At 46.2% G+C, this 27,349-nt stretch overlaps 1 protein-coding gene across 1 annotated transcript in view; it reads right to left on the bottom strand.

The window, feature by feature from the left end:
• Positions 1-27,349, bottom strand: part of TFPT (TCF3 fusion partner) — a 113,983-nt gene that overhangs the window by 17,542 nt on the left and 69,092 nt on the right. Inside the window, exon 3 of the mRNA XM_077457068.1 lies at positions 13,208-13,278. Within this exon, the coding sequence (XP_077313194.1) occupies positions 13,208-13,278 (71 nt within the window). The remainder of the gene's footprint in view (positions 1-13,207; positions 13,279-27,349) is intronic.

The raw sequence follows: 27,349 nt of genomic DNA on the forward strand, positions 1-27,349 counted from the left end.
CTGCTGCACTCTCAGTGGTGATATTATTGTCTGAACCCAAGGTTCCCACACCTGAAAGATTCTCTGGGAATCGTAGTAAATTTAGAGCATAATACCTGCAAACTTTTCTTCGCCCTGCAGCCAAGGACCTTTTCTCTTGAATCCACCAAAGTGGGCTTCGTCATCTCCCTACTGTTGGGGGAACCTCAATCATGGGCCCACCGTCCTCTGGAACAGAAGGATGCCTCTCTCAACAGCTTGAGCACCTTCTTTCAAGCCATGTCTCTGCTTTATGAGGGCCCGCAACTGACTGCCACCACGGAAGTGGCCCTGCATACCCTACAGCAAGGCTGTAGATCAGCGGAAGATTGCGTATCTGAGTTCAGGCGTTGGAGTTCCGACACAAACTGGAACAATGCCATCCTGCGTTACCAGTTTCGCATGGGCCTTTCTGAACCGTTAAAGAATGAACTAGCCCGAGTGGGCATCCCAGAGACTTTAGATGCCCTCATTAACCTATCTATGCAAATAGACAGACGTCTAAGAGAACGAAGGTCTGAGCGATCTTCAGGCCCCTCTCGTCCAGTTTGGATGCTTCCATGTGTGCCTAGTTTTCCTCACTCTGCCTCCTCTGCTCCAGTAACTTCAACCTCTGATACCTCCGAACTGATGCAGTTAGTCTTACTTAGCCCTTCAGTTACACCAGAAGAACGTCAATGCCGGCGGACCAGTAATCTTTGCCTCTATTGTGGAGAACCTGGACACCATGTGAGGACTTGCCCTGCAAAGCTCCGTAAGTGTGTCTGTCTCTCCTGCTCTTACACCTGCTTTGCTTAATAGTACCTCTCATCTGGCTGTTTCGTCTTCCAGCTTCCAGCAGGGAATACTCAGGCCACCGCTATAATTGATTCTGGAGCCTGCCTACAAGGAAGATCAGCTTCCTCTCTCCTTATTGTCACCAACATTGCTTACTGGAGGCTGCTGTTGTTCCATCTTCCTTGCTGTGCTTAGAATCAGATGCTGAAACCCGTCAAGCTGTCCCTGAGGTTTACCACAGTTTCCTGGATGTCTTCAGCAAAAAAAGGTGCAGAGACTCTTCCCCCACACAGGCCATATGATTGCCCAAGCGATAAACCCCAAACCCGGAGCAGAGATTCCTTTTGGGAGAATCTTTCCCTTAACGGAACTGGAGTTAGGGACCCTAAAGGCTTCTATAGATGACAACCTGAAAAAGGGATTTATTCGGCCTTCCATCTCCCCAGCAGGAGCAGGAATTTTCTTTGTGGAAAAAAGGACCACTCTCTACGCCCCTGTGTAGCTTATCGGGAACTCAAAATCACGATAAAAAAAAAAAAAAAATGGTACCCCCTTCCTTTGGTACCTGAACTGTTTCAAAAACTGGGAACAATACTGGGTAATATTGAATAGGACTTGGACTGGACCTTCGTGGATTTTACAATCTAGTCCGCATTTGGAGTGGGGATGAATGGGAGACTGCTTTTTGCACCCGGTTTGGGCATTTTGAATATTTAGTAATGGCCTTTGGTCTTTGCAGCGCCCCTGCCACATTCCAACACTTGGCGAATGACATTTCCAGAGACTATATTGACTTGTTTGACATTATATACTTAGATGACATTCTGATCTTCTTCCCCTCCTTGGTTAAACATCGTGAACATGTCAAAAACGTAGTAACACGACTTTGATGTCACGGCCTGTATGCAAAACCTGAGAAGTGCGTGTTTGAACAACAGAGCATTCAGTTCCTGGAATTGACCATTTCAGTGGAGGGTATCAAGATGGACCCTCAGAAGGTCTCCGCCATTCTGGACTGGCCAGCACCTACTGATAAAAAAAGGAATCTGTTCTTTGGGCTTCGCAGATTTTTATCGAAAGTTTATAAGAGGATTTTCTACCATCATTTCCCCCATCACGAGGTTGACTAAGCAGGGCACTCAATTCCACTGGTCTCCCAAAACTCAGGCGGCCTTTGTAACCCTGAAAGATCTGTTTTCCTTCGGCATCAGTTCTAAAGCATCCTGACCCAGCACTACCATACATTTTTGAGGTGGACGATTCGGAAATAGCAGTCGGAGCAGTACTCTCCCAGAGACAGGGGCCCAAAAGCTCTTTTACACCCAATTGCATTCTTCTCCCGCAAACTATCTGAAGCTGAGAAGAATTACGATGTAGGTGACCGAGAGCTATTAGCATTCAAGGCCGCACCTAAAAAGTGGCGATCCTTTTGGAAGGAGCGGCACATCTGATTCTTGTCTATACAGACCACAAGAATCTGGAGTACTTGAAAGCTGCCAAGAGGTTGAGACCACGTCAGGCCAGGTGGGCACTCTTTTTTACCCAATTCTCATTCCACATCACCTACAGGCACAGGTCGAAATATACAAAGCCCAATGCTTTCTCGGATGTTCAGCGAGTTCAAAGCCCCCTCACTTCCAGACAGCATCTTATTCTCAGGAAACTTTCTCATGCTCCAAAGGATTTTGCAATCCCAGAACAAACAGGCCTCCATAGGGGCTTCCTTCCCGCCTGATGTCACTCTGCAAACAAGAGATGATCTACTGTGGTACAGAGACAAAATGTTCGTACCTCAGGAAGTGCTGCCAAGTCCTGCCATGACCATGAGTTGGCCGGCCACTTTGGTGTGCACAAAACTTCTGAACTTTTCCAGTGCATGTTTTCGTGGCCACAGTTATTAAGGGACTGCAGGAATTATGTGGAATCATGTACCGTCTGTATCCAGAACAAAGGCAACAAGTCTAAGGCATGGGGTCTGTTGAAGCCAGGCCACGGAGGATGATCTCCATGCATTTTATTGTTGAGCTGCCACCTTCAGAAAACTACACTACCATCTTTGTGGTAGTGAATAGACTTTCCAAGATGGCTCACTTCCTGTCAATGAGGGGTACACCCTCTGCTGCTGAAACTGAAAGAATCTTCATTAAGGAGATTGTGAGGCTCCACGGTATCCCTGCAAATATTATTTCAGACCGAGGGGTGCAGTTTACTTCTACGTTCTGGAAGGCACTATGCGAGTCCCTGAAGAGCGGCCTTTTTTCCTCTATCATCCGCAAACGAATGGCCAGACAGAAAGAACAAATCAAACGCTGGAGCAATATTTGTATTGTTTTTCAGAATTTTCCAAGGATGATTGGGCACCCCTCCTACCTCTTGCTGAATTCACATATAATAACTCTGTTCACTCTGCCACAAAGTAATCTCCATTTTTTGCGAATTACGGTTTCCATCCCTTGTTTCTGTCCAAAAACATCCCGGAATGCTCAGTACCAGCCGCTCAAGAGACTCTGAATTTCGTTGACACAAACAATAAACTAAACTACTTCAGGAGACAATGACAAGAACCCAGGAATATAACAAGGAGGTGTTTGACAAAATGAGGGGGGAGCTTAACTTAGAACCCAGAGATCAAGTTTGGCTGTCCACCTTGAATTTGAAACCGGCAAGTCCCTCTAAAAAGTTGGGCCCTAAATTTGTGGGTCCCTTCCCAGTAAAAAGGAAAATCAACAATGTGGCCTATGAATTAAAGCTACCGGAATCATTCCAGATTCACCCAGGTTTTCCATGTAGCCCTACTTAAACCCACAGTTCCTAACCCCTTCGCCAACCAAAATACCGGTCCTCCTGAACCAGTACTCATCAATGGGAGGTTGAATCCATCCTGGATTGCAGGAAGAGACGTAACCAGGTCCAGTATCTGGTGAAGTGGAAAGGGTATGGCCCAGAGGAGAACTCTTGAGAGCCAGAGTCCAATATCCATGCTAAAAGGCTGATTCTTGCCTTTAAAAAGTCTCACCAAAGTAAGATTTCTGCCCCTTGGAGGGGGGCAATGTCAAGAAAGACGTTCCAGCAATCAGAATGGCAGAAGAATAACTGTGCGCAGGGTTCCAAGAAGCGCTATTTAACTGTAGAGTGGACTGACACCTTGCTGTCCAGTCTACAGCGTTTCCGGAGACCCTTTCTGCTTATTTGTATTACTTACCTGATTCCTGTTACCCTGCTTGTTCTTGACCATCCCTGCTTGCTGCCAGTCTCCGATCCCGGCTTGTCCTGACATCTCTTCTGCCTCTCCATGGTCCGTTTGCTGTCCGCCTGTTAACGACCCGGCTTGCGCCCCAACTTCTCTTTGGCTTCTCCTCCTGTACCTGATCTGCCAGTGTATGACCCGGTCTGCCTGCACCCGCTTGTGTCCTGAACTACAGAACACCTCCCTGCTGTCTCCAGCTTCCAGTCTGATTCTGTTTGCTGAACAGCCGCTGCTCCAGCCGACTACCAGTCTCCTTGCAGCACATCGGAAGTCCGGACTAGCCCCTGCATCAGCTAACCTGTCAGGCACTTGTGCCCCTTTGTACTCCTGAGCCCCTGTCTGCTCTATCAGGGGTGCTAGAGCCAGAGGAATATGAAAAGCCACTCCCTGCATACTGGACTCAACCACCTGGTAAGTGACAATGGGGCACACAGAGAAACAGACAAATCTTAAGGCAGCCCCCATATAATCCACTGTTCTACCCAGCATGTCTTTTGTAAAAAAGCAGTACCAGGGGCAAGCAATAAACAGTGGGGTGGGACGTGTGCCCATAAATGGACTCCAAGAAATAAATTTTACTGAAAGAAGAAAAATCGTTTCTTTTGCGAGCATTGAGGGACATAGGAATGGTCAGTAAGAGTCAATAGTAACAACTCATGCCTCACCAAGGAGCTGTAAGGACATTATAGCTACACTGAGGGGATAAAATTAGATAAGTTAGCAGGTTGGTGGAAGGGCAGGCAGAGTAGATTTTTTCCAAGCAAAAGGTCAAGGCAGGAAGAAGGCAAGAGAGTAGTCAGTGTCCAAGAGGAGGTCAAAGCAGAGGCGCAAGCAAGAGAGGATATGAAGATCCATATGCTAATATAATTGGAACACTACTGTAATTCTGGTATATACTAGTGCAAGCAAAAGAACGGTGTGTGGACATATTATACTCTTGTACTCTTGAATTGACACCTTCAGGTTGCAGTGACTCATGGCTCTACAAAATAGGATTTTTTATACTCACCGTAAAATCCTTTTCTCTGTAATTCACCAACCGACACAGCTCCTCTCTGTAACTAAATGGGTTTGTTAGCCTGCCACTAGGAGAAACTAGGCAAAATTGTAACACAATACACAGAATTGTCAGTACCGCCCACAGGGCGGACCCTGTGCTATCAACCCTCCCTGCTGCCCCAGCAGCTTCAGTACGTCAACAAGCAGTCCAACGTAGAGAAAAGGAGGGGTGGTTGCTGTGTCGGTCGGTGAATTACAGAGAAAAGGATTTTACGATGAGTACAGAAAATCCTATTTTCTCTTATATTCACCGACCGACACAGCTCCTCTCTGTAACTAAATGGGAAGTCCCCAAGCAGTGCCAAATGAGCGGTGGGAAAAACAGCATAAAAACTTCAACCACCATGGCAAGTGGGAACTAGTGAAACTAACCCCACCAAAAAAACAGCAGTGTGTGGAAAAAACACCACCATATAACCGGGTATCCGCAACCGGAGTGATCCCCAAGACCGCAACATTGCGGAAGTAATGCAACCATGCATTAACAAAACAGTACTGCGTTTTTATTCGAAAAACCAGGAAAAAAAATCTCAATTGCATATATAGAATTGCAACTACATGGCCGCCTGCAAAACTTTGCGCCCAAAACAGGCATCAGCCGATGCACTGACGTCTACCTTGTAGAACTTGGTAAACGTATGGACAGACGACCAGGTCACGCCTTACACACCTGAGCGACAGACGCTTTGTGTCGGAAGGTCCAAGACATTCCGATTGCTCTTGTAGAGTGGGCCGTGACTGGAAAGAGGGGCACCCGCCCCTTCAAGGCATAGGCTTGGATTACAATCTGTCTGAGCCACCTGGAAATGGTGGCCGACGAGACAGCCATACCCTTCTTTGAACCAGCCACCGAAACAAACAGTGAGTCTGACTTCCGAAAGGGAGCTGTGGCAGACAGGTACACCCTTCAGAGCCCTAACCATGTCAAGAGTGTGAAGGGCCACCTCTTTGGGGTGCTTTGGCTTAGGACACAACGATGGTATTACAATTTCCTCATGGATATGAAAAGCCGAGATAGCCATGCTGTTAAAGCCAGGGAGCGTCTGCCACCAGATGTACCAGGTCTGCGTACAAGGGCCTCTGAGGCCAATCTGGGGCAACCAGGATTACTGGAATCCCCTCGACTTCCACTCTACGAAGCAGACGTGGCAACAGTTTTAGTGGAGAAAAGGTGTAGACCAGCTGGTACTGATCCCACGGAGCCACCAGTGCATCTGACGCATCTGCCCATGGATCTCTTGTCCTGGGCACGAATCTTGGCACTTTCCGATTGAGACAGGGGGCCAATAGATCCACATCTGGCGTGCCCCACTTCAGGCACAGCAGCCTGAATATCTCCGGATGCAATGCCCATTCTCCTGGGTCCAGCATCTGTCGACTCAGATAGTCCGCCTGCCAATTTTCCAAATGGCCGACAGGGCCGTACGTGTCGCTCTGCCCACCGAAGTATGTGAGTGACCTCCCGAGCAGCCGCTGAGCTCCTTGTCCCCCCTTGGTGATTTATGTATGCCACAGCCATGGCGTTGTCCGACTGTACCCTGATCAGACGCCCTAGAAGACTCAACGACCATGTGTGGAGGCACAGCCTGATCGCTCTCAATTCGAGCAGATTGATCAGCAACTTGGATTCTTCCATCAACCAGAGGCCCTGAGCCGACTGAATCCCCATCACTCCACCCCAGCTGGATAGGCTGGCGTCCGTTGTGATAACCGTCCATTGGAGAGGCAGGCACGACTTTCCTGACCGAATCACCGGGGATCTCAGCCACCAGAGCAGGGAGTCTGACGGATTGGCTCCCCTGGATCGAGCGATCCAGGTACAATGGAGATTTGTCCCATTTCGACAAAATATCTTTCTGCAAGACCCTGGTGTGGAACAGGGCATACGGCATGGCCTTGAAGGCGGCCACCATGAGACCCAGGACTTGCATGCAAAAGCAAAGCGACGACCGCTCGCGATTCCACAGCAGTTTTATCACAGCAAGAGGGTCTGCACCTTGTCTGAAGGGAGAGAGACTCTCGCTTCCTTGGAGTCCAGCAACAAGCCTAGGTACTCCAGATGCTGGGTCGGTACAACCACCGACTTCTTTAGGTTCAACAGCCCCCCAAATTCTTGCAAAGTCAGCTTGGAGATCGCAACATCCTCCTCCAACTCTGAGGCGGAAGATGCTCTCAGGAGGAGATCGTCTAGATATCCCACGATCGCGATCCCATGTTGTCGCAGCAATGCCAAAACTGGAGCCAATACCTTGGTAAAGAATCGGGGGGGGGGGGGGGGGGCTGATGCCAGGCCAAAAGGTAGAGCCATAAACTGATAGTGGGCTTCCCCAACTGCAAATCGCAGAAACTTTTGATGCCGCAGACATATGGGTATGTGCAGGTACGCATCCTGGATGTTCAAGGACACCAGGGAGTCCCCTTGATGGAGTGCAGCGACTACTGAGCGAACTGATTCCATCCTGAACCTCTGCACTTTTACAAAGTGATTGAGGGCTTTTAAGTCCAAGATTGGACGTACCCGTTTCTTCTTGGGAACCACAAACATATTTGAGTAGAATCCCTGGAAGCGTTCCGATACCATAACTGGTACAACCACCCCTCGTAAGGGACTCAGCAAGTCCCTTACCGCCCCCAACAGGGCCTCCCGGCGAACTGGGGACACGGGTATGCTGGAGGGGAAGAATCTGTTTGGCGACCAAGAGAGAAACTATCTAGTAGCCGGTGGAAGTCAGATCGCAGACCCATTGGTCAGATAAGCGGGAGCCCACCGGGCTGCAAGCTCCCGAAGGCGACCCACCACCTGGGACATGGGTGGAGGCAAACCTTCATGCGGCAGCACTTTTTGTCTTGCGATGCCAGGGACGCTTTTGTTCGTCCGTGACTGTCCTGTCGGGCTGGGGACGCTTCGCCCAAGCCCCGGTCGACGAAAAAGCTGTTTGTGAGCAGAAAAAAGAGGGCCCTTGCCTACAGCGTGGCTCTTTAGGCTTCCGGGAGTAGGGTACTCTTACCACCGGTGGCATTTTTAATAATGTCATCCGATCAGGCTCCATAGAGCTGGTTTCCAAGGAAACCTCTATATCTCTATATCTATCTATCTCTATATCAGAGATTATATATATATATATATATATATATATATATATATATATATATATATATATATATATATATATATATATATATATATATATATATAGTAATCACTTTTGTTCTAGATAACCCCCGCCCGTTAGCTGAACAATATAAAGCGCTTGCACTAAATAGCATGCGGGCTCATGTATGTGGGAAGAACAAAAAGGACCTTGAGGAAGCGCATATCCGAACATATGTATAACATAGAAATCGGATTTAGCGATCACAGCGTGTCCCTCCACTTCAAGAAACATCACAATAGAGATCCATCTTTATTAAAATTTTGGGGGGTGGACAGAGTGTATCCTAATTGGCAGGGATCGAACATGGTCCGAGAAATTTCCAAAAAAGAATCCCAATGGATATATCGGATGAACACTCTGACCCCCAACGGGTTAAACGTCGAATTAGACGTAAACTGTTTCATCAGTAATTTTTTGTATTGTTTTACTAGGGTTTTTCAGTGACCAAATTATTCTATGAGCGACTTTTAGGACTGTGTTATCAATAATTTCCAGTGAAAGAATTGTTTTCATCAGGTATTTTTAGTATAACAACGGAAGATGTTTTGGCGGATTTATAGAAATGGGGTCTACGAGTGGTAAATATATATGGGTTTTAAAATATCTGTTGGTTGTGGAGGGAGGATATTAGTTATGATCTATATAAATGCAGCTTGGTTGTGGAGGGAGGATATTAGTTATGATCTATATAAATGCAGCTAATAAGTGGGAAACAAATATTTAAGTAAGGGTGTTATTGTTTGAGCATAATAGATTAGAATTGGGGGTAAGAAATAATATTTTTATAAATGCTCATAACAATGAAATAGAGGTGCATGTATGGTTGCACAGATATGGGTAGAATTTTCCATACATGCTGTGTGTAAACGTTTTTAGTTTTTCAAAAAATGTTTTTTAAATAAAAAAAAAAAGTTTAAAAATACTGTGAAGATTTGCATATGTGGGTTTATGCATAATGTTTGATAAGCACATATATGTATATAAATGTAAGATGTTGTGTTTCTTTGATGCAATCGCCTATGGGAGTGTTTTATAGTTTTTTCACTACAAAGGGTTGGACAGCAGTCTTATTTTTATTCAGTTCATGTTTATGGGGTTTTATATATGAGATGGATCTGCATGTTCAAATTTATGTATTTAGATGTTCAGTTGCCAAGCCATCCTAATATTGAATGTAACCTGAGTTTTTCATGCAACTATAACATTCCTTTTCCATTTTGACTTAATAATGGACTATTTAAACAATCAAATAGTTAGATTTTACACAATTCGAAATATTGCATGTAGGACATACCAGTGGCAGAGTAATTTAAAACAGCCAATGATAACCATTGAAGATCTCCGATTTATGACGGGGATCGGGCAATGTATGGTCCATTCATTGAGACAGCGATGCGCTCAATGGAAGCGATCTAGCGGATGCTATGGATCTGGTTGTATGAGAAGGAGGAGGAGGAGGACATACACTACTCATAATGAAGGTTTTTTTCTCAGTCCACGTGCGGAGTGAGATGAGAGACGGGCTATGATTAGCTGCCGATCTGTCCTCTCTATGTAGATTCTCATCTGGGGCGAGTGTGCGCTGAGCGTGGGATGTCAGTTGCTTTGAACACTAGAGAGAGGACAAGCGCGGCGATCACATAGAAGGCTATTATGTATCTATGTGATTATGACAAGCGCACAGCTCTTTAGGCTGGGTTCACACCGCTGCGGGGGGAGAACCGGATGTGATTCGCACAGCAAATCACATCCGATCTCCGTAGCGCTGCGAGTTCAGCCATACAGATAGTATGGCTGAACTCGCAGCGGTCCCTCAGCAAACTCGCACGGGACCCTTTTTTGGGTCCGCAACGGAATCGGATCGCATGGGGGTTCACACCATGCGATCCGATTCCTGTGCGAGTCGGCAGATCGCACTGCGATATGCCGACGGATCTGGGGGTGTCATTAACATAACATTGACACCCCCAGCCGTCCGCATAGGGCAGTGTGAACTGCCGGCGGGAGGTATGCGATGCGGGAAAACGCCGCGGATTCGCGGCGTTCCCGCATCGCAGCAATGTGAACCTAGCCTTAGACACATATGGTCATAATAAAGTCCTCTGTAAGGAAAATGTCAGTTTAAACTTGGGATACTGGGATTAGTATGACCATGATTTTTTCTGGCAAACTAATGAATTAATTTAGGATATGCCCGCTTGACATAATTAACATTGGGAACAATAGTGCAAAATGTGCGATCCGACATACCCGCATCGGCGAGTGTGTGAGGTGAACAGATTGGGGCTTTTGGAAAAATGAAGTGCAGATTTTTAGAGAAGTCCACAAAATCCTGTGGTGTATAGCTCGCAAGGAGGGCTGCTTATAGAATAGAGGGGGGTAAAAAACAAATAATTACAAATGCCCATGAAGGGTTAACAGCACAGTCCTTAGACACATATAAAAAAGGGGATAGGACTGTATGCCTCCACCCTCAGATGATGTCAATACGACGAAACGCGTCAGGATGGAAGCATACAACACTGGCATAGAGAGACTGACAGGAGGGAGGAAAGACGTGCAGTTAAAACCGTGAGCTATTTTATAGCAACAACTTGTAGCGGCGGATGCAAACATTCTTCCTGATCCTGACTATCGCAAAGAACTATGCATGTAGAATGAACCAATGCTTTTAAAGAGTCGTTTGTTTGTGAGTGCAATATTTTTTTATTCAAATAAATAGCTTTTTGTGTGAGACGGAATTACGCTATGTGTGCTCTTTGCAATTACTCTTTTCCGAGATTTTGAACACCTGGGGCCTATGATGTGAATGGAATCCAGCTTGAAGCACCGATGAAGAGTGATTTCTAAAAGCTTGTGAAACCAGGTGGATCTGGTAAGAATAAAACCAAAGGGTTTTTTTTTAGTCTTTTTACCCCCCAGTGATTTGTGAGCACAGTATTACACGTGTGGAAGTCCAGTCTCGCTAAGGAAGGGTTATACAGTATACATTTCATGAACTGTGGCAGAAAACTTTGTTTCAATTTTGCTTTCACTAGTACGGCTTTAATTACTAAGTGAGAGTTGATGAACATTGTAGCATAAACCGGACACATGGACAATTAGCATGAATGTTTTTGCATACCAATGATTTATTCATATGCAATTGGAGTATATATATATATATATATATATATATATATATATATATATATATATATACGTTAACCTTAGAATATAAGATTGCACCATAACAATACTTTTTTTAATAGAGTAATATGCGCTGTTTTTTCTATGGGTGGATTGATTTATTTATTCACCTTGTAGAGTTGTTTGGGATATATATCTATATCTCTCTCTATCTATCTATCTCTATCTCTCTCTATCTATCTATATCTATCTATATCTCTCTCTATATCTATATCTCTCTCTATATCTATATCTCTCTCTATATCTATATCTCTCGCTATATCTATATATCTCTATATCTCTATATCTATATATCTATATAGATCTATCTATCTATCTATCTATACACACACACACACACACACACACATATACAAATACACGCAGGGTGGCAAGCACAGGAACAATGCCCTGTCTTTCCTTCCAGCAGCTGAAAGACGGTTTTTCTACCTCTATCTCCCACCGGCATTCAGCTGCTCGGAGAGACACACAGTGCATTGTTCCTGTGCCTGCCCCCCTCCCACCCCCCGCCATGCCTATCCTCCTCCCCGTCCTACCCACTGTAATGTTTACGCACAATCACTGTGACCCTTAACCCCTTTCTCCTGATGCATGCTGGGGAAGGGCTGTACCAGGAATTCATGCAGTGTGTGTGGGACTGGAAGCAGCAGCATGATACTTACATGGAGGAGTCATATACAACAGATCTCCCTCTAAGAATGACATCACTTTCTGAGTAATAAACCCTTCCCTGGTTAAGAAGTGCATCCAGCCTGTGTGTAACTTGGTGAGCAGACACTGGCAGCATTGCTAGCAACACCCTGAGAGACCCTGTGTCAAAGGTACATAACACCCACAAATAAGCATGTCCACCTCATAAGCTTTTAGGTGACTAGAATCAGTACTCAGGGTTCAGGGTAACAGTGTGGAGTGGCAGTGGCGTGGCCTCCTAGGGGAATCGGTAGCCAGCCGAGCATGCACAGAGCCTTCACACTAATCCCTCCCCTCTCTGCCAAACCTGTCCTCTTCTCTCTCCCCGATCCTGGGGGACAGTCAATAGGAGAACAGGGGGCGGTGATGGCGATTGTCACTCACCCTGTATAGGGAGAGGAGCTAGACACTGTCACTCTGGCTGTATGAAGAAAAGAGGGGGGCAAGAGCTATCACTCAGCTTTTATGGAGAGCAGATGGCGGGGTGTCATTGCACTGGACTGTTAACTGAGCTGGTGAGCGCTACAGGGGTCCATATACATCAGTATAGAAGGGCCCTATACATCCATTTATCACTATTGAGGGTTTACATATATTATTTTAGAGTATATATTTAACACGCATACACACACATACATATATACACACACACACACACACACACACACACACACACACATTATCTCACAAAAGTGAATCCTCCCCTCACATGGTTTGTAAATATTTAATTGAATTATCTTTTCATGTGACAATACTGAAGAAATTACACTACTACAATGTAAAGTAGTGAGTGTACAGCTTGTATAACTGTGTAAATTTGCTGTCCCCTCAACATAACTCACACAGCCATTAATGTCTAAACCGCCAGCAACAAAAGGGAGTGAAAATGTCCAAATTGGGCCCAAAGTGTCAATATTTTGTGTGGCCACCATTATTTTCCAGCAGCACTGCCTTAACCCTCAGTGGAAGACAGGCAGGTGTATTAAAAAGCAAGATTTGCCTGCTTTGCATCTCTAGGAACAATTTACTCTGCATTACAACGTGACAGGAGGGCTTTAAGTAAAATAACTACCTTCTCTCTTGCTTCAGACATCTCATTATTTTCTGCACTTGATGGAGTCTGTTGAGTATTCGCTCATTGACCTGAAAAATTTATAGAAAAGTGAAAAGTTCAGTTTTCATTTTGTTCAACAGAAGCCATAACTACAGAATGCAGCAGGTGACCACATATATTTGTCCATGGCAAGTCACAGTATCCATCTATACTGACTCAGTGTGCAGACATTTGACCTTTTAAATGGAAGAGGTTTCTTCAAAGCCACAGAACTAAGTATGGTATTAAACATCAATTTACAAAAAAAATAACACTGTGGGGGGTTCATTTACTTAAAAAAAAAAGCAACAAAAAAAAAAAAAAAAAAAACGGGAAACAATGGTCACTCTACATTTATTTACTCCCAATTAAGCCTTCAACTAGGCGAACATGTGAATGAAAAAAGCACGCTAATACTGGCAAACACGCCTTTGTAAATGTCAAATCAGCATATCTGCAAATTTGCAAGTGGCAATTGCTAATGAGCTTACTATATGGAACTGTACTGCAGCCATGATCACATGCATGTGAACAAAACATTCTTATGAAAGATCTGCTCTACCTCGTGTGCATGTATTTATGCAATTTCCAATTGGTATTCCTAGTTTGTTTTCCTCTTTTGCTAACAAATGCAGTTATGAATTAGTATTACAGAGTCATGTCTGCTACTCTGTAAACTTACATGTATTGTAAACATTTTACAGTTACATATCTGTTATATGTTTTTTCTCATGTTTATTTTGTTTTTTTATGAGAGACTATAAAGCAATAATTATTTATGTTTATTCTTTAATCATACTACACGATTCTGCAGGTCTCAGCATACCTAGCACAATGGCTTAGTGGTGTGCACTGATACCTACAAAGCATTCAAGTTACGAGTTCAAATCCCAGCCAACCTACCACCCACTTAAGGTAATGGTGTAGATTTTTCCAGTGCACAAGTGAATAAAAACCAAAAAATGTAAGCTAACACCCTGGACGTTAACTACTTCCACACCATAATATTTTTGCATACTTACATACCATTGCATGCATTTGAAGAGTTAATATTGTGGAATCAACCAAACTGATGTGGCATTGGCTATTGGGCATTTGCCTATTTTAAGCATATGCTGCTGGGTATAATGCAAGCTTTCAGTAGGTGATACCATCTCTGGGATTTGAACCCATGGTAGGAGTCTTTCAAGGTAGGAGTGAAGACCGCTATCCTACTGAGCTGAGCACAATCATACTTAGAAAATATGTTTACCAGTGTTTCATTCTTTTTAGTTCCTTACAACAATGTTTTCGAAAAATGACATACACCACTGCATGCATTTGAGGCATTAATATTATGGAAACAACCATGCAGATGTGGTAGTGGCTAATAGGCATTCGCCTATTTTCAGCATAGAAATGTTGCAAATTTAAGCAGGTGATATCATTCTTGTGATTTGAACCCATGGTCTGAGTGTTTTTAGACAGGAGTGCAAACCACTAAGCAACTGAGATGAGCACAACTCTACGTATAATACAGTAGTAGCATGATTAGCGAATCAATATAGAACAAGAGAATCGATACTCTCCTATAATACAAATGTAAGATCATTGCTAAATCGTCAAAAATTTGTAGATGCGACTTGAAATTTCAACAGATATAAATGGTAATCATGGGGTACGACTTGTCATGCGACTCTGACCAAAGTTGCAGGAAAAGTTGCACAAGTGTGAAAGGAGCGTATGCCAAGGTAAATCAGTGAGCGTACATAGATACTGTACATATGTTTCTTGTTATTATCGTAGCTGACTGTTTAATATTACATATATGTCTACTGTTTCTTAAATATTACCTGCACATTTTCTATTGGTCCAGGGGACTAATGTCTCATCCCCTTTCTTACTGTATATAAGCTGTCCTGACTTCAATACAGATGAATATAGACTGAAGGACGATATGTGTCTGTCGTCTTATTTCCGAGCGCTCGCACAAATTACAGGTTGAATGTAGGCTGGCCAGCAGAAGTGTACCTACCAAGGGCTACTAACCTTTCAACAGGCAAAAAAAAAAAAACCCAGCACATCAACGCTGTAAATAAAAGAACTTTGTGGTGTTCACTTGCTCCAACAATCGGCGGGTTCCGTCCATAAATCATGGGCTGGGAACTGCTGATCTGCATGTGCTGGAGCCAGTGAAAGCAGAGCCAGGCGGGCACGTGCAAACCCCCTACCTGGAAAAGCAGAATCAGGTATACAGTGGGGACGGAAAGTATTCAGACCCCCTTCAATTTTTCACTCATTGTTATATTGCAGACATTTGCTAAAATCATTTAAGTTCATTTGTTTTCCTCATTAATGTACACACAGCACCTCATATTGACAGAAAAACACAGAATTGTCGAAATTTTTTCAGATTTATTAAAAAATAAAAACGGAATCACATGGCCCTAAATATTCAGACCCTTTGCTGTGACACTCATATTTAACTCAGGTGCTGTCCATTTCTTCTGATCATCCTTGAGATGGTTCTACACCTTCATTTGAGTCCAGCTGTGTTTGATTATACAGATTGTACTTGATTAGGAAAGCCACACATCTGTCTATTTATAAGGTCTTAACCTTACAGCTCGCAGAGACAAAATTGTGGCAAGGCACAGATCTGGTCAAGGTTACAAAAAATTTCTGCTGCACTTAAGGTTCCTAAGAGCACAGTGGCCTCCATAATCCTTAAATGACAGACGTTTGGGACGACCAGAACCCTTCCTAGAGCTGGCAGAACCCTCTCTAGAGCTAAACTGAGCTATCAGGGGAGAAGAGCCTTGGTGAGAGGTAAAGAAGAACCCAAAGATCACTGTGGCTGAGCTCCAGAGATGCAGTCGGAAGATGAGAGAAAGTTGTAGAAAGTCAACTATCACTGCAGCCCTCCACCACCTCAGACTGGGCCGAAGGTTTACCTTCCAACAAGACAATGAGCCTAAGCACACAACTAAAATAATAAAGGAGTGGCTTCACAACAACTCAGTGACTGTCTTTGACTGTTTTTGAATGGCCCAGCCAGAGCCCTGACTTAAACCCAATGGAGCATCTCTGGAGAGACCTAAAAATGGTAATCCACCAATGTTTACATTCAACCTGACAGATCTGGAGAGGATCTGCAAGGAGGAATGGCAGAGGACCCCCAAATCCAGGTGTGAAAAACTTGTTGCATCTTTCCCAAAAAAAGACTCATGGCTGTATTAGATCAAAAGGGTGCTTCTACTAAATACTGAGAAAAAGGGTCTGAATACTTAGGACCATGTGATATTTCAGTTTTTCTTTTTTAATAAATCTGAAAAAATGACAACAATTCTGTGTTTTTCTGTCAATATGGGGTGCTGTGTGTACATTAATGAGGAAAAAAAAAAGGCAAATGGCTGTAATATAACAAAGAGTGAAAAATGTAATATACATTATATATATATATATATATATATATATATATATATATATATATATATATATATATATATATATATATATATATATATATACATATACACACACACACACACACACTTTATATATACACGCACATGCGCGGTTTCTGTGATGTAAAAAAAAAAAAAAATTGACTTTTTCCACTTTTAAATGTGACCTGGAGTCACAAGTCAAGCCAGGTCAAGATGTGCCATTCTGATAGACTCATGCCCAAAAAGACTGAGTGCTGTAATAAAATCAAAAAGGTGCTTCAACAAAGTATTAGTTTAAGGGTGTGCACACTTATGCAGCCATATTTTATTTTTTTATTTTTACTTCCCTCCACCTAAAAGATTTCAGTTTGTTGTTCTTCAAATATATATTTTATTAGTTTTCAATAATGGGGCAAGGGCCCGTTTAACCACTTTCAGACCGGACCATTTTGCTGGTAAATGACCAGAGGTCTTTTTACACTTTGGCACTGCGCTGCTTTAACTGGTAATTGCGCGGTCATGCAATGTTGTACCCAAACAAAATTTGCGTCCTTTTCTTCCCACAAATAGAGCTTTCTTTTGATGGTATTTGATTGCCTCTGCGATTTTTATTTTTTGAGATATAAACGTAAAAAGACCGCAAATTTTGAAAAAAAATGATATTTTCTACTTTTTGTTATTAGAAAAATCCAATAAACTCAATTTTAGTCATACATTTAGGCCAAAATGTATTCAGCCACATGTCTTTGGTAAAAAAAAAGTCAATAATTGTATATTTATTGGTTTGCGCAAAAGTTGTCACATCTACAAACTAAGGTACGTTTTCTGGAATTTACGCAGCTTTTAGTTTACGACTGCCTATCTCATTTCTTGAGGTGCTAAAATGGCAGGGCAGTACAAAACCCCCCCAAATGACCCCATTTTGGAAAGTAGACCCCCTAAGGAAATTGATAAGAGGCATGTTGAGCCCATTGAATATTTTATTTTTTTGCCTCAAGCGATTGAATAATGACAAAAAAAAAAATTATTTTTTTTTTTTACACAAAGTTGTCACTAAATGATATATTGCTCACACATGCTATGGGCGTATGTGAAATGACACCCCAAAATAAATTCTGCTGCTTCTCCTGAGTATGGGGATACCACATATGTGGGACTTTTTGGGAGCCTAGCCGCGTACGGGGCCCCGAAAACCAAGCACCGCCTTCAGGCTTTCTAAGGGCGTAAATTTTTGAGTTCACTTCTCACTACCTATTACAGTTTTGAAGGCCATAAAATGCCAAGATGGCACAAAACCCCCACAAATGACCCCATTTTAGAAAGTAGACACCCCAAGCTATTTGCTGAGAGGCATGTTGAGTTCATGGAATATTTTATATTTTGCCACAAGTTGCGGGAAAATTACAAACTTTTTTTTTTTTTTTTTTTTTTTTTAAACAAAGTTGTCACTAAATGATATATTGCTCATGCATGCCATGGGCATATGTGAAATGACACCCCAAAATAAATTCTGCTGCTTCTCCTGAGTACGGGGATACCACATATGTGGGACTTTTTGGGAGCCTAGCCGCGTACGGGGCCCCGAAAACCAAGCACCGCCTTCAGGCTTTCTAAGGGCGTTACAGTTTTGAAGGCCATAAAATGCCAAGATGGCACAAACCCCCCCAAATGACCCCATTTTGGAAAGTAGACACCCCTAAATTTAGGGGTACACTAGTGAGACTAGGTAATAAATGGCGGGTGCCCTGAAACTATAAAAAAATAACTAACCAACCAGCGTCACCTGTAACAGTTATATGGTGATCACTGGTGAAAGGGTTAACTAGGGGGCAATTAGGGGGCTTTATGCGGTAGTATATGGGGGTCCCTGGCGCTATAAAAAGCTGCAGCGAACCTAAATACCTACCTGCCTAACTAGCGTCACCTGTGACACTAATACAGCGATCAGAAAAACGATCGCTTATTAGGCTGGGTTCACACTGGAGCGATGCGGGAACGCCACGAATGCGCGGCGGGTTCCCGCATCGCATGCCTCCCGGCGGCAGTTCACACTGCCCTATGCGAACTGCTGGGAGTGTCAGTGAAATGTTACTGACACCCCCAGATCAGTTCGCATATCGCAGTGCGATCTGCAAACTCGGATCGCATGGTGTGAACACCCATGCGATCCGATTCTGCTGCGGGCCAAAAAAAGGGTCCCGTGCGAATTTGCGGCGGGTGCGGCGAATGGCTGAACTCGAATCGCACAGAGATCGGATGTGATTTGCACTGCAGTGCGGTGCGAATCACATTCGTTCTCATAAACCGCTGCAATGTGAACCCAGCCTTAGTGACACTGGCGACGGGGGGTGATCACGGGGTTAAACCTTTATTGGGGGGGTTAGGGGGGTACCTTAGAACTAAAGGGGGCTAACCCTAACTGCCCTAACAGTTATTAGTCACAAATGACACCCGCCGGGTGATCAGGGGGTTAAACCTTTATTAGGTAATAAATGGCGGGTGCCCTGAAACTATAAAAAAATAACTAACCAACCAGCGTCACCTGTAACAGTTATATGGTGATCACTGGTGAAAGGGTTAACTAGGGGGCAATCAGGGGGCTTTATGCGGTAGTATATGGGGGTCCCTGGCGCTATAAAAAGCTGCGGCGAACCCAAATACCTACCTGCCTAACCAGCGTCACCTGTGACACTAATACGGCGATCAGAAAAATGATCGCTTATTAGGCTGGGTTCACACTGGAGCGATGCGGAAACGCCGCGAATCCGCGGCGGGTTCCCGCATCGCATGCCTCCCGGCGGCAGTTCACACTGCCCTATGCGAACTGCTGGGAGTGTCAGTGAAATGTTACTGACACCCCCAGATCAGTTCGCATATCGCAGTGCGATCTGCAAACTCGGATCGCATGGTGTGAACACCCATGCGATCCGATTCTGCTGCGGGCCAAAAAAAGGGTCCCGTGCGAATTTGCGGCGGGTGCGGCGGGGGTGGCGGGTGCGGCGAATGGCTGAACTCGAATCGCACAGAGATCGGATGTGATTTGCACTGCAGTGCGGTGCGAATCACATTCGTTCTCATAAACCGCTGCAATGTGAACCCAGCCTTAGTGACACTGGCGACGGGGGGTGATCACGGGGTTAAACCTTTATTGGGGGTATAGGGGGGTACATTAGAACTAAAGGGGGCTAACTCTAACTGCCCTAACAGTTATTACAGTCACAAATGACACCAATGCAAAAAAAAAAAAAAAAAAAAAAAAAAATGACATTGGTGTCACTGTGACTGGGGGGCAGGGGTAATTGGGGGGTGATCGGGGGGTAAAGGGGGGGTGTGAGTGTGCCTGGCATGTTCTACTGTGTGTGTAGAGTGTTGGTGCAACTTACTGATCCGCTCTCCTCCGTGTCGGAACGAAAAATACCGACACGGAGGAGAGAATACATCACTTCCTCTCCTGTGTTTACATTACAGGAGAGGAAGTGATGTCACCGGGGATTTCTATTCGTCGGGAGCGATCGCGAGGGGGTGGCCATGAATGAATGGCCGTCCCCTCGTCCGGGATCGCTCCCGAACGAATACCGACCGCCGCAGGCACCGGCCCGATCGGGCCCCCGACCCGCGGGAGGCAAGGGACGTACATGTATGTCCTTATGCCTGCCCGTGCCATTGTACCGACGTACATCGGCGTGCGGCGGTCGGCAACTGGTTAACATACAGCGGTAGCATAAAAAGGAGGTCACAGCCTCCAAGTCACTCATCTTGACAGGATATAAAATACAGTGCATATTCCAACAGCGCAAGAAAGAAAATATAACCCGGGTCTATATATCCCCGAGGCTCAGTTCGTTGGTATAACCAAGGTCTAAACAATATAGGCCAACATATCGCTACCAGAAAAGAATGAGAGAAGAAAGAAAGGTAAGTTACAGGGGAAAGGGGGGAGGAGCGGGAGAGAAGGGGGGTGTGGAGGGACAATGGGAGGCGTGCGACTGAGATACCTGTCCATGGTTTTGGAACCTCCGTATACTGCCTAGTGTCTATATAATCACAACAGCTCAAGTCGCAAGCAGGGACTTTCCTTCATCTGAAAGTATGAACATATTCCAGAGAGACCAGATTTTCCTGTAGGTGTCCTGTCTGTGTTGCGCTGTCAACACCAAGTCCTCCATTTTATTCATGTCTTCTACCCTCCTCAACCACATTGCTACGGTCGGAGGGCAGTCTTGTTTCCATAGTAGGGGGATACAGGACTTGGCTGCGTTAGTCAAGTGTCGCAGTATAGATCTCTTATATCTTCTGGGGGGCAGGGTGGACACATGGAGTAGAAAGAACGCCGGGTCGTTGGGAATCAGCAGGTCCATAAATTTTTGAGACACCGTGCGTACCGCCGTCCAGAAAGGCGTCAACTTAGAGCAGGACCAAAACATGTGTAACATAGACCCCCTTTCCTCATGACATCGCCAGTAGCGTGCCGACGTGTCTGGGAAAATGGCGTGTAGGCGACTAGGTGTAAGATACCACCGTGTCATGATTTTATAATTGGTCTCTTGAATTTTTAGTGCACAGCGACGTTTTAAGAGAATGGTCAATTATATTCTGTTTCTGGACTGCAGTAAAGGTGCATTGAAGCTCTGCCTCCCACTTGTCCAAGCACGCCAGGCTCGGCGGGTGGGCTGGTGTATTCAGTGTCGAGTACATTTTAGAGAGGACCCGAGAACAAGGTTCCGTGCCCGTGAGGAATTCCTCATATGGGGTTAGCGGTCGTGCGTAAGACTGGGGATTTGGGATGCTTTGAAGAAAATGGTGTATCTGTACTGCGTCCCAGAAGGAGAGCTGGAATGAGCCAGCGGGATCGGTTAGCTCCGTTAACAAAGGCCACCTTCCTCGCCGCACAAATCGTGCAGCCGTTACACAATCTGACTCCCTTAGCGTCTGAAAGCGTGTAGGTGAATTCCCAGGAGGGAACCGGTGGTTACCTAGAATCGGGGTCAAGGGAGAGGTTTTGGTAGTCAGGGAGTTTTGAAGTGTCGCCTGAAGACATTGCGTCAGAGTGTTCCCTATCAAGGGATGCGATTTTATCCCAGGGGGGAGGGAGTCACCACACCATAACGCAGATCACAGGGGGATGTTTACCTGCTGTTGTTCTATCTGTGCCCATAATTTCAATTCTTGATGTCTCCCCCAGTCCACGACTCTGCCCAAGTGTATTGCTTGGTAGTATCTCCTAACATCGGGGAGTGCCAGTCCCCCATATTGTTTTGGCGCAGTAAGTTGGGCACGTGGTATGCGCGGCTTCTTGTATGCCCAGACAAATTGGGCAAACAGAGTCTGCACCTGTTTAAAATATGTGGGAGGTACTCTGATCGGGAGAGCCTGAAAGAGGTATAGCAATTTGGGCAGCACACTCATTTTTAGTAGATTGCATCTCCCAAACCATGAGTGTAGTCCCTTATGCCATGTGTCTAGCAGTGTCCTGATCTTTACCAACAATGGGGGAAAGTTAGAGTCATAAATGCGAGACAGGTCAGTTGGGATTTTCGTGCCCAGGTAGGTCAAGGCAGAGGACGTCCATCTAAATCGGAAGGTGGATTGTAACACCGAGAGGGTACGTGCCGGAATAGATATTCCCATTGCCTCAGATTTAATAAAGTTAATCCTAAGGTTAGAGAGTTTCCCGTATGTCTCGAATGCACTAAGGAGGTTCGGTAGGGAAATAAGCGGGTTAGTGATGGAGAAGAGCATATCATCTGCATAGGCTGACAGCTTACAGTGCAGTCGGCCAATTGCTACCACTTGTATATCGGGGTTCATTCTGATCTTGGCTAAAAACGGTTCCAAGGACAGAGCGAAAAGGAGGGGGGACAATGGGCAGCCCTGTCTCGTCCCATTGGTGATCTTAAAAGGTTCTGATAGTACACCGTTTGCCTGCACCTGGGCTGCAGGATTACTATATATACTAGCTATGCGGCTCAGCATCACCTCCCCCAGTCCTATATGTCGAAGTACTGTAAACATAAACGACCAGTTAACCCGGTCGAACGCCTTTTCGGCACCAGTGTTTAAAAATAGACACGGGGTCTTCTTTGATTTCACAATATGTAACAAATTCAGCACTTTGGTGGTACTATCTCTAGCTTCCCTCGACGGGACAAAACCCACTTGATCCAAGTGGATAGGTTGCTGGAGATGCGATGCCAGCCGGGTAGCCAGTATTTTGGTGAAGAGTTTGAGATCCACATTCAGCAGCGATATAGGTCTATAACTGCCACAGGACGCCGGGTCTTTCCCCTCCTTAGGGATCACGGAGACATGGGCACCCAGGGTAGCGGAGGCGAATGTTTCTCCCGACCCCATGGCATTAAAAACCGTGAGTAGTTGGGGGCCCAATACTGGGAATAGGGTTCTGTAATATTGTAAGGTATAGCCGTCAGGACCCGGCGCCTTCCCAGGTTTCAGGGACTTTATGGCCGTTTGGAGTTCTGGTAAAGTTATGGGAGAGTCTAAGATTCTTTGCGTGTCAGGCGAGAGAGAGGGCATTTGAGAGGTCGCAACGTATTCGTCCAGTTCTGATTGGGGCGCTGTCACCGGGGGCAGGTTGTACAGGGTAGAGTAGAAAGAGTGAAACTCCCGTGTGATATGTGTGGGTAGGATTGCCCTGTCGCCCCCTGCTTTGTTAATGTGAGGGATGTATGTGGAAAGTTTCAAGTCTCTGACCATTCTTGCCAACAATTTTCCGCACTTGTCCCCTGATTCATATGTCGTTCTACGGCAGATCTGTAAATGTGCCTTAGCTCTGTAGTGGAGGAGATCGTTGATCTGTTTCCGTAAGGTTGTCAAGTCAGATTCCGAGGACAGTGTGGGATTATGCTTATGTTTGCCCTCAGCGACAGCAAGTTTCTGTAAAAGTTGGGTAAGTTGTTGGGTACGTTCCCATTTAATTCGGGCCCCATGCTTAATAAGGATCCCCCTAATCACTGGTTTGTGAGCCTCCCACAGAATCCCAGGTGTACAACCAGGTCCGGTATTCTCCTGGAAGTAACAATGCAGCTCCCTAGACACCTCCGCCAGCACCTCCGGCGTCTGCAGGAGGCTCTCATTCAGACGCCAGAATCGGCGTCTGGAAGAGGCGTGATCAGAAATACGGTATGTCAAAAATATGGGTGCATGGTCAGACCAAGTCCTAATTCCAATAGATGTGTGTTCAATGGCATGCAGTTGCGCATGGGGGAATCAGGAAGTAGTCTATCCTAGTGTACACCTGGTGTACAGGGGAAAAGTAGGTATAGTCACGCTCTCCCGAATGCTGCAGATGCCAAACGTCTATCAGCTGTGATTTATGGAACGTCTTAGACATACGCTTGAGTTGGCCCAGGGGGATGGAGGTCCTTCCAGAGGAAGTGTCCACTGAGGGAGTCAATGGGGCATTAAAGTCTCCCCCTATAATCAACTGGCCCTCTCGAAAGTCTTGAAGGCGCTCTAAAGTCTCTTGCAAAAATGTGGCCTGGTGGTCATTAGGGGCATATATCGCTGCCAGTGTAAGCTGCGTGAGGCCTACCGTACCCTTAAGGAAGGCAAACCGTCCCGAGGGGTCCAGATTGTAGCTCTGGCATTTCCAGGGAACCCTACTGGATATCAGTATGGAGACTCCCTTGGACTTAGCCGTTGGGTTTGTGGAATGATAGGCTATCGGGGAAAAGCTTATTTCACAAATAAGGTAGCTTATTATCCTTAAAGTGTGTCTCCTGGAGAAAAGCTACGTCTACATGGGACCGTTTTAAATCATCTAATAAAATACGCCTCTTCTCTGGCGTGTTGAGACCTTTAACGTTTAGGGACATCACTGTAAGTCAGTTGAATGCCATGGGGGGGTCGGGTGGGTTTTGGAAAGGACCGGGAAGGAAAGGGCAAGGGAAGAGGGGAAGGAAACAGAAGGTTAAAACAGATACCAGAAAGAAAAAGGAAAAAACGTTAAAGAAGAAAGAGGAAAAAAAAGAGTAATGAAAATGGGACAAAGTCTAACACCTTGTCCCTCACACAGTATAATATGTGCATATGGCGCTTGGGAGCTGTATGGCAGAACCCAGCGACATATACCAACCTATTTGGGGAAGAGGTAGGACAGGGCTCAAAAAGAGAGCGCCCAGTCCCTCCTTCCCACCCCGACATATCATAAAAATGAAAAAACATGTATCACTCCAAAAATATTGCAACAGGGATAACCCCCAAACCAGAAAAAAGGAGACAACAAATACATAAAAACCCAAAAAAGTGAACTAAACAGGTGTTCTTATTCCCCACGGTATACGTCCCCCTCGTACCTGCTTTTCAGTAGACACCTGGCCCCCAACGTAGGAATTGCCACAGCAAGAGGGCTGTCTATCCTGTATCTTCCAAGCTATGTAAGAGACAGTCGACCCTCCCCGGATATACCCTAAAAGCCTGTCGATCGTCAGCTAGATCGGCTCCTAATACAGGACAAACAGCCAACCAAATGGTGCCCAACGGCCTGGCAGCCCGCCCCCAACCAAACACCCAACTGCAACAGAGTCTCTCAATGTATCTGTAATCCAGTGGATGCCCATGCCCCCAGAACCCCCATGGCATCAGGGCTCCAAGCACGCAGCCATATCAAACCCATCCCCCATCCGTTCACATGACTGCGACTCTCAGGGCCGCTTTCAATAGGGACTTCACGGCAGGTGACCCAGTAACTCGATTCCCCACACATCAAACGGTGGCAAAGGGTGTCCTCCCCGGGTAGGCGCTGGAGCGTTGAGTGTTCTAGCCGTAACTGAGAAGGGGTGTCCCGCGGCAGACGGGCAAGGCAGATTCAGCAAGACAAATAAAACAACCAAGGGATGGGGGCGAAGCTTCTCACAGTTTCCCGGGGGGGGGGGGGAGGGGGCTGGTAAAATGCAGGTAGGATCAATCAACACCTCGGGACGGGTGGCCCACAAAAAAGAGAAAGAGAAAAAAAAATTAAAAAAATAAAACGGGGGACCATGAGGGAGCCAGGTGACAATCAAGGTGCAGAGGTAGCTGGAAATGTAGGGGCAAAGAAAAGAAACAAAAACTTAACTTAGCAGGTGAGGTCCGAACCTGGGGCTGGGATCATCAGATTACGGTCACACGAAGTTGGGCGGTTGCACCCGGGAGCCAGATCAAGATTCACGGACATCCTCCTGAGAGACCGCTCTAGGTCGGCGACGACCTATTTGTAATCCGGGAAGCACCTCAGCTCCTTGCCCAGACATACTCTGTTGTCCTTGGGCTCGTGGGAGGAAAGCCAGCCAGTCAGGCATCCTCACCGGCTCTGCATCAAGAAAGGTAAAGAGGGCAGGCAGGGATTCAGGTTTCCGCAAAGTAAACGATCTCCGATCCTTCTTAAATGTCACTGATAGTGGATATCCCCAGCGGTAAGTTATGTTTCTTCTGCGAGCAAGGTCAAGCAGCGACCTCAACATGGCCCGTCTTTGCAGGGTGGGGCGGGAGAGGTCTGGGAGGATCTTAATGGTCGCCCCATCGAATTCCAGGTCCCCGGCGCTCCAGGCTTTGCGTAGGATCGGTTCCTTATGAGGATAGTGGTGGATCCTGCAGATAACGTCCCGGGGCCGCAGGGGGTCCGTAGGTTTAGGGCCTAGCGCTCTGTGGATCCGATCGATCCCCACCCGGTCCGGGAGCTCGATGCCTTCTATAGCGCGGAAGATAGCAAGCGCGGTATCCTGCAAGTCTTCAGGGCCTGTAGCCTCAGGTAAGCCTCGGAGTCGCAGGTTGTTCCTGCGACTCCTGTCCTCCATTTCCTCCAAGTGGAGCTGTTGTGCCACCAGAGTCTCTGCATGTGCCACCTGGAGTCTCTCCCCCGCCGCTACACATTGTTCAAAAGCAGCCAGAGAGGTCTCCCCCGCCTCCACCCTGGAGTTAAGCGCCGATACGTCTGCCTTAACTGCCGCCATCTCTTTGCGGTGAGCCGCCTCCACAGTCCCTATCAGAGCTGTTATGTCCGCCTTCGTCGGTAACGCTTGGAGCAGCATACGTAGTTCAGCGTCCACTCCGCCTGTCGGCACGGCAGCTCGCCTCAATTCGTCGTCCATGGGGCGGAGGTCCGGCGGAAAGTCCCGATAGCCATCTGCCGGTGTATGCTCCATATGTGAAAATGGTGCTGGACCTGGGGACACGCTCTCCTCCTCCGTGTGAGTCGCCGCCATCTTGGCCTCCGGGGATAGAAATTGCTGGCGGTGAAATAACCGGCTAAGCTCTCCGGAGGTCGGGGTTTGAGGTGCCGATTTCAGTAGTTTGTTGTTCCGCTTGGCTCCCTTCTTCTTAGCGGAGTGCATAGTGCCCTGTAAGGCACTGAAATGGTCGGGGTGGTCGATAGGCGACCGGGCGCTCCAAAAAAAAAGTGCTCCTACTCAGCCATCTCTAGTCCACTTCTCTGGTAGGACTGCAGGACCCTCGGCCGTGGTGGTAGGCCGGAACGGCCGCGGAGCACAATCCCGGGCGGAGGCCGCAGGAAACACCGGGGATCCGTAGGCCCCACTAGGCCGCACTAGGCCGGAGCCGGCCGCGGCCTCCCGAGTGCCCTAGAAGCAGAAGAACGCCACCGGAGGGATCCTAGCACGAAGGTAAGTGATGTGGGGAGGCCGATGAGGGCCTCTTACCTTTCCAGACGACAGGGCCAAGGTTTTTCCGGGAGGCC

The sequence above is a fragment of the Lithobates pipiens genome, unplaced genomic scaffold (genome assembly GCF_037356315.1).
Source record: "Lithobates pipiens isolate NorthernLeopardFrog02 unplaced genomic scaffold, aLitPip1_a1.2 Scaffold_27, whole genome shotgun sequence".
In the NCBI taxonomy this organism is placed as follows: Eukaryota; Metazoa; Chordata; class Amphibia; order Anura; family Ranidae; genus Lithobates; species Lithobates pipiens.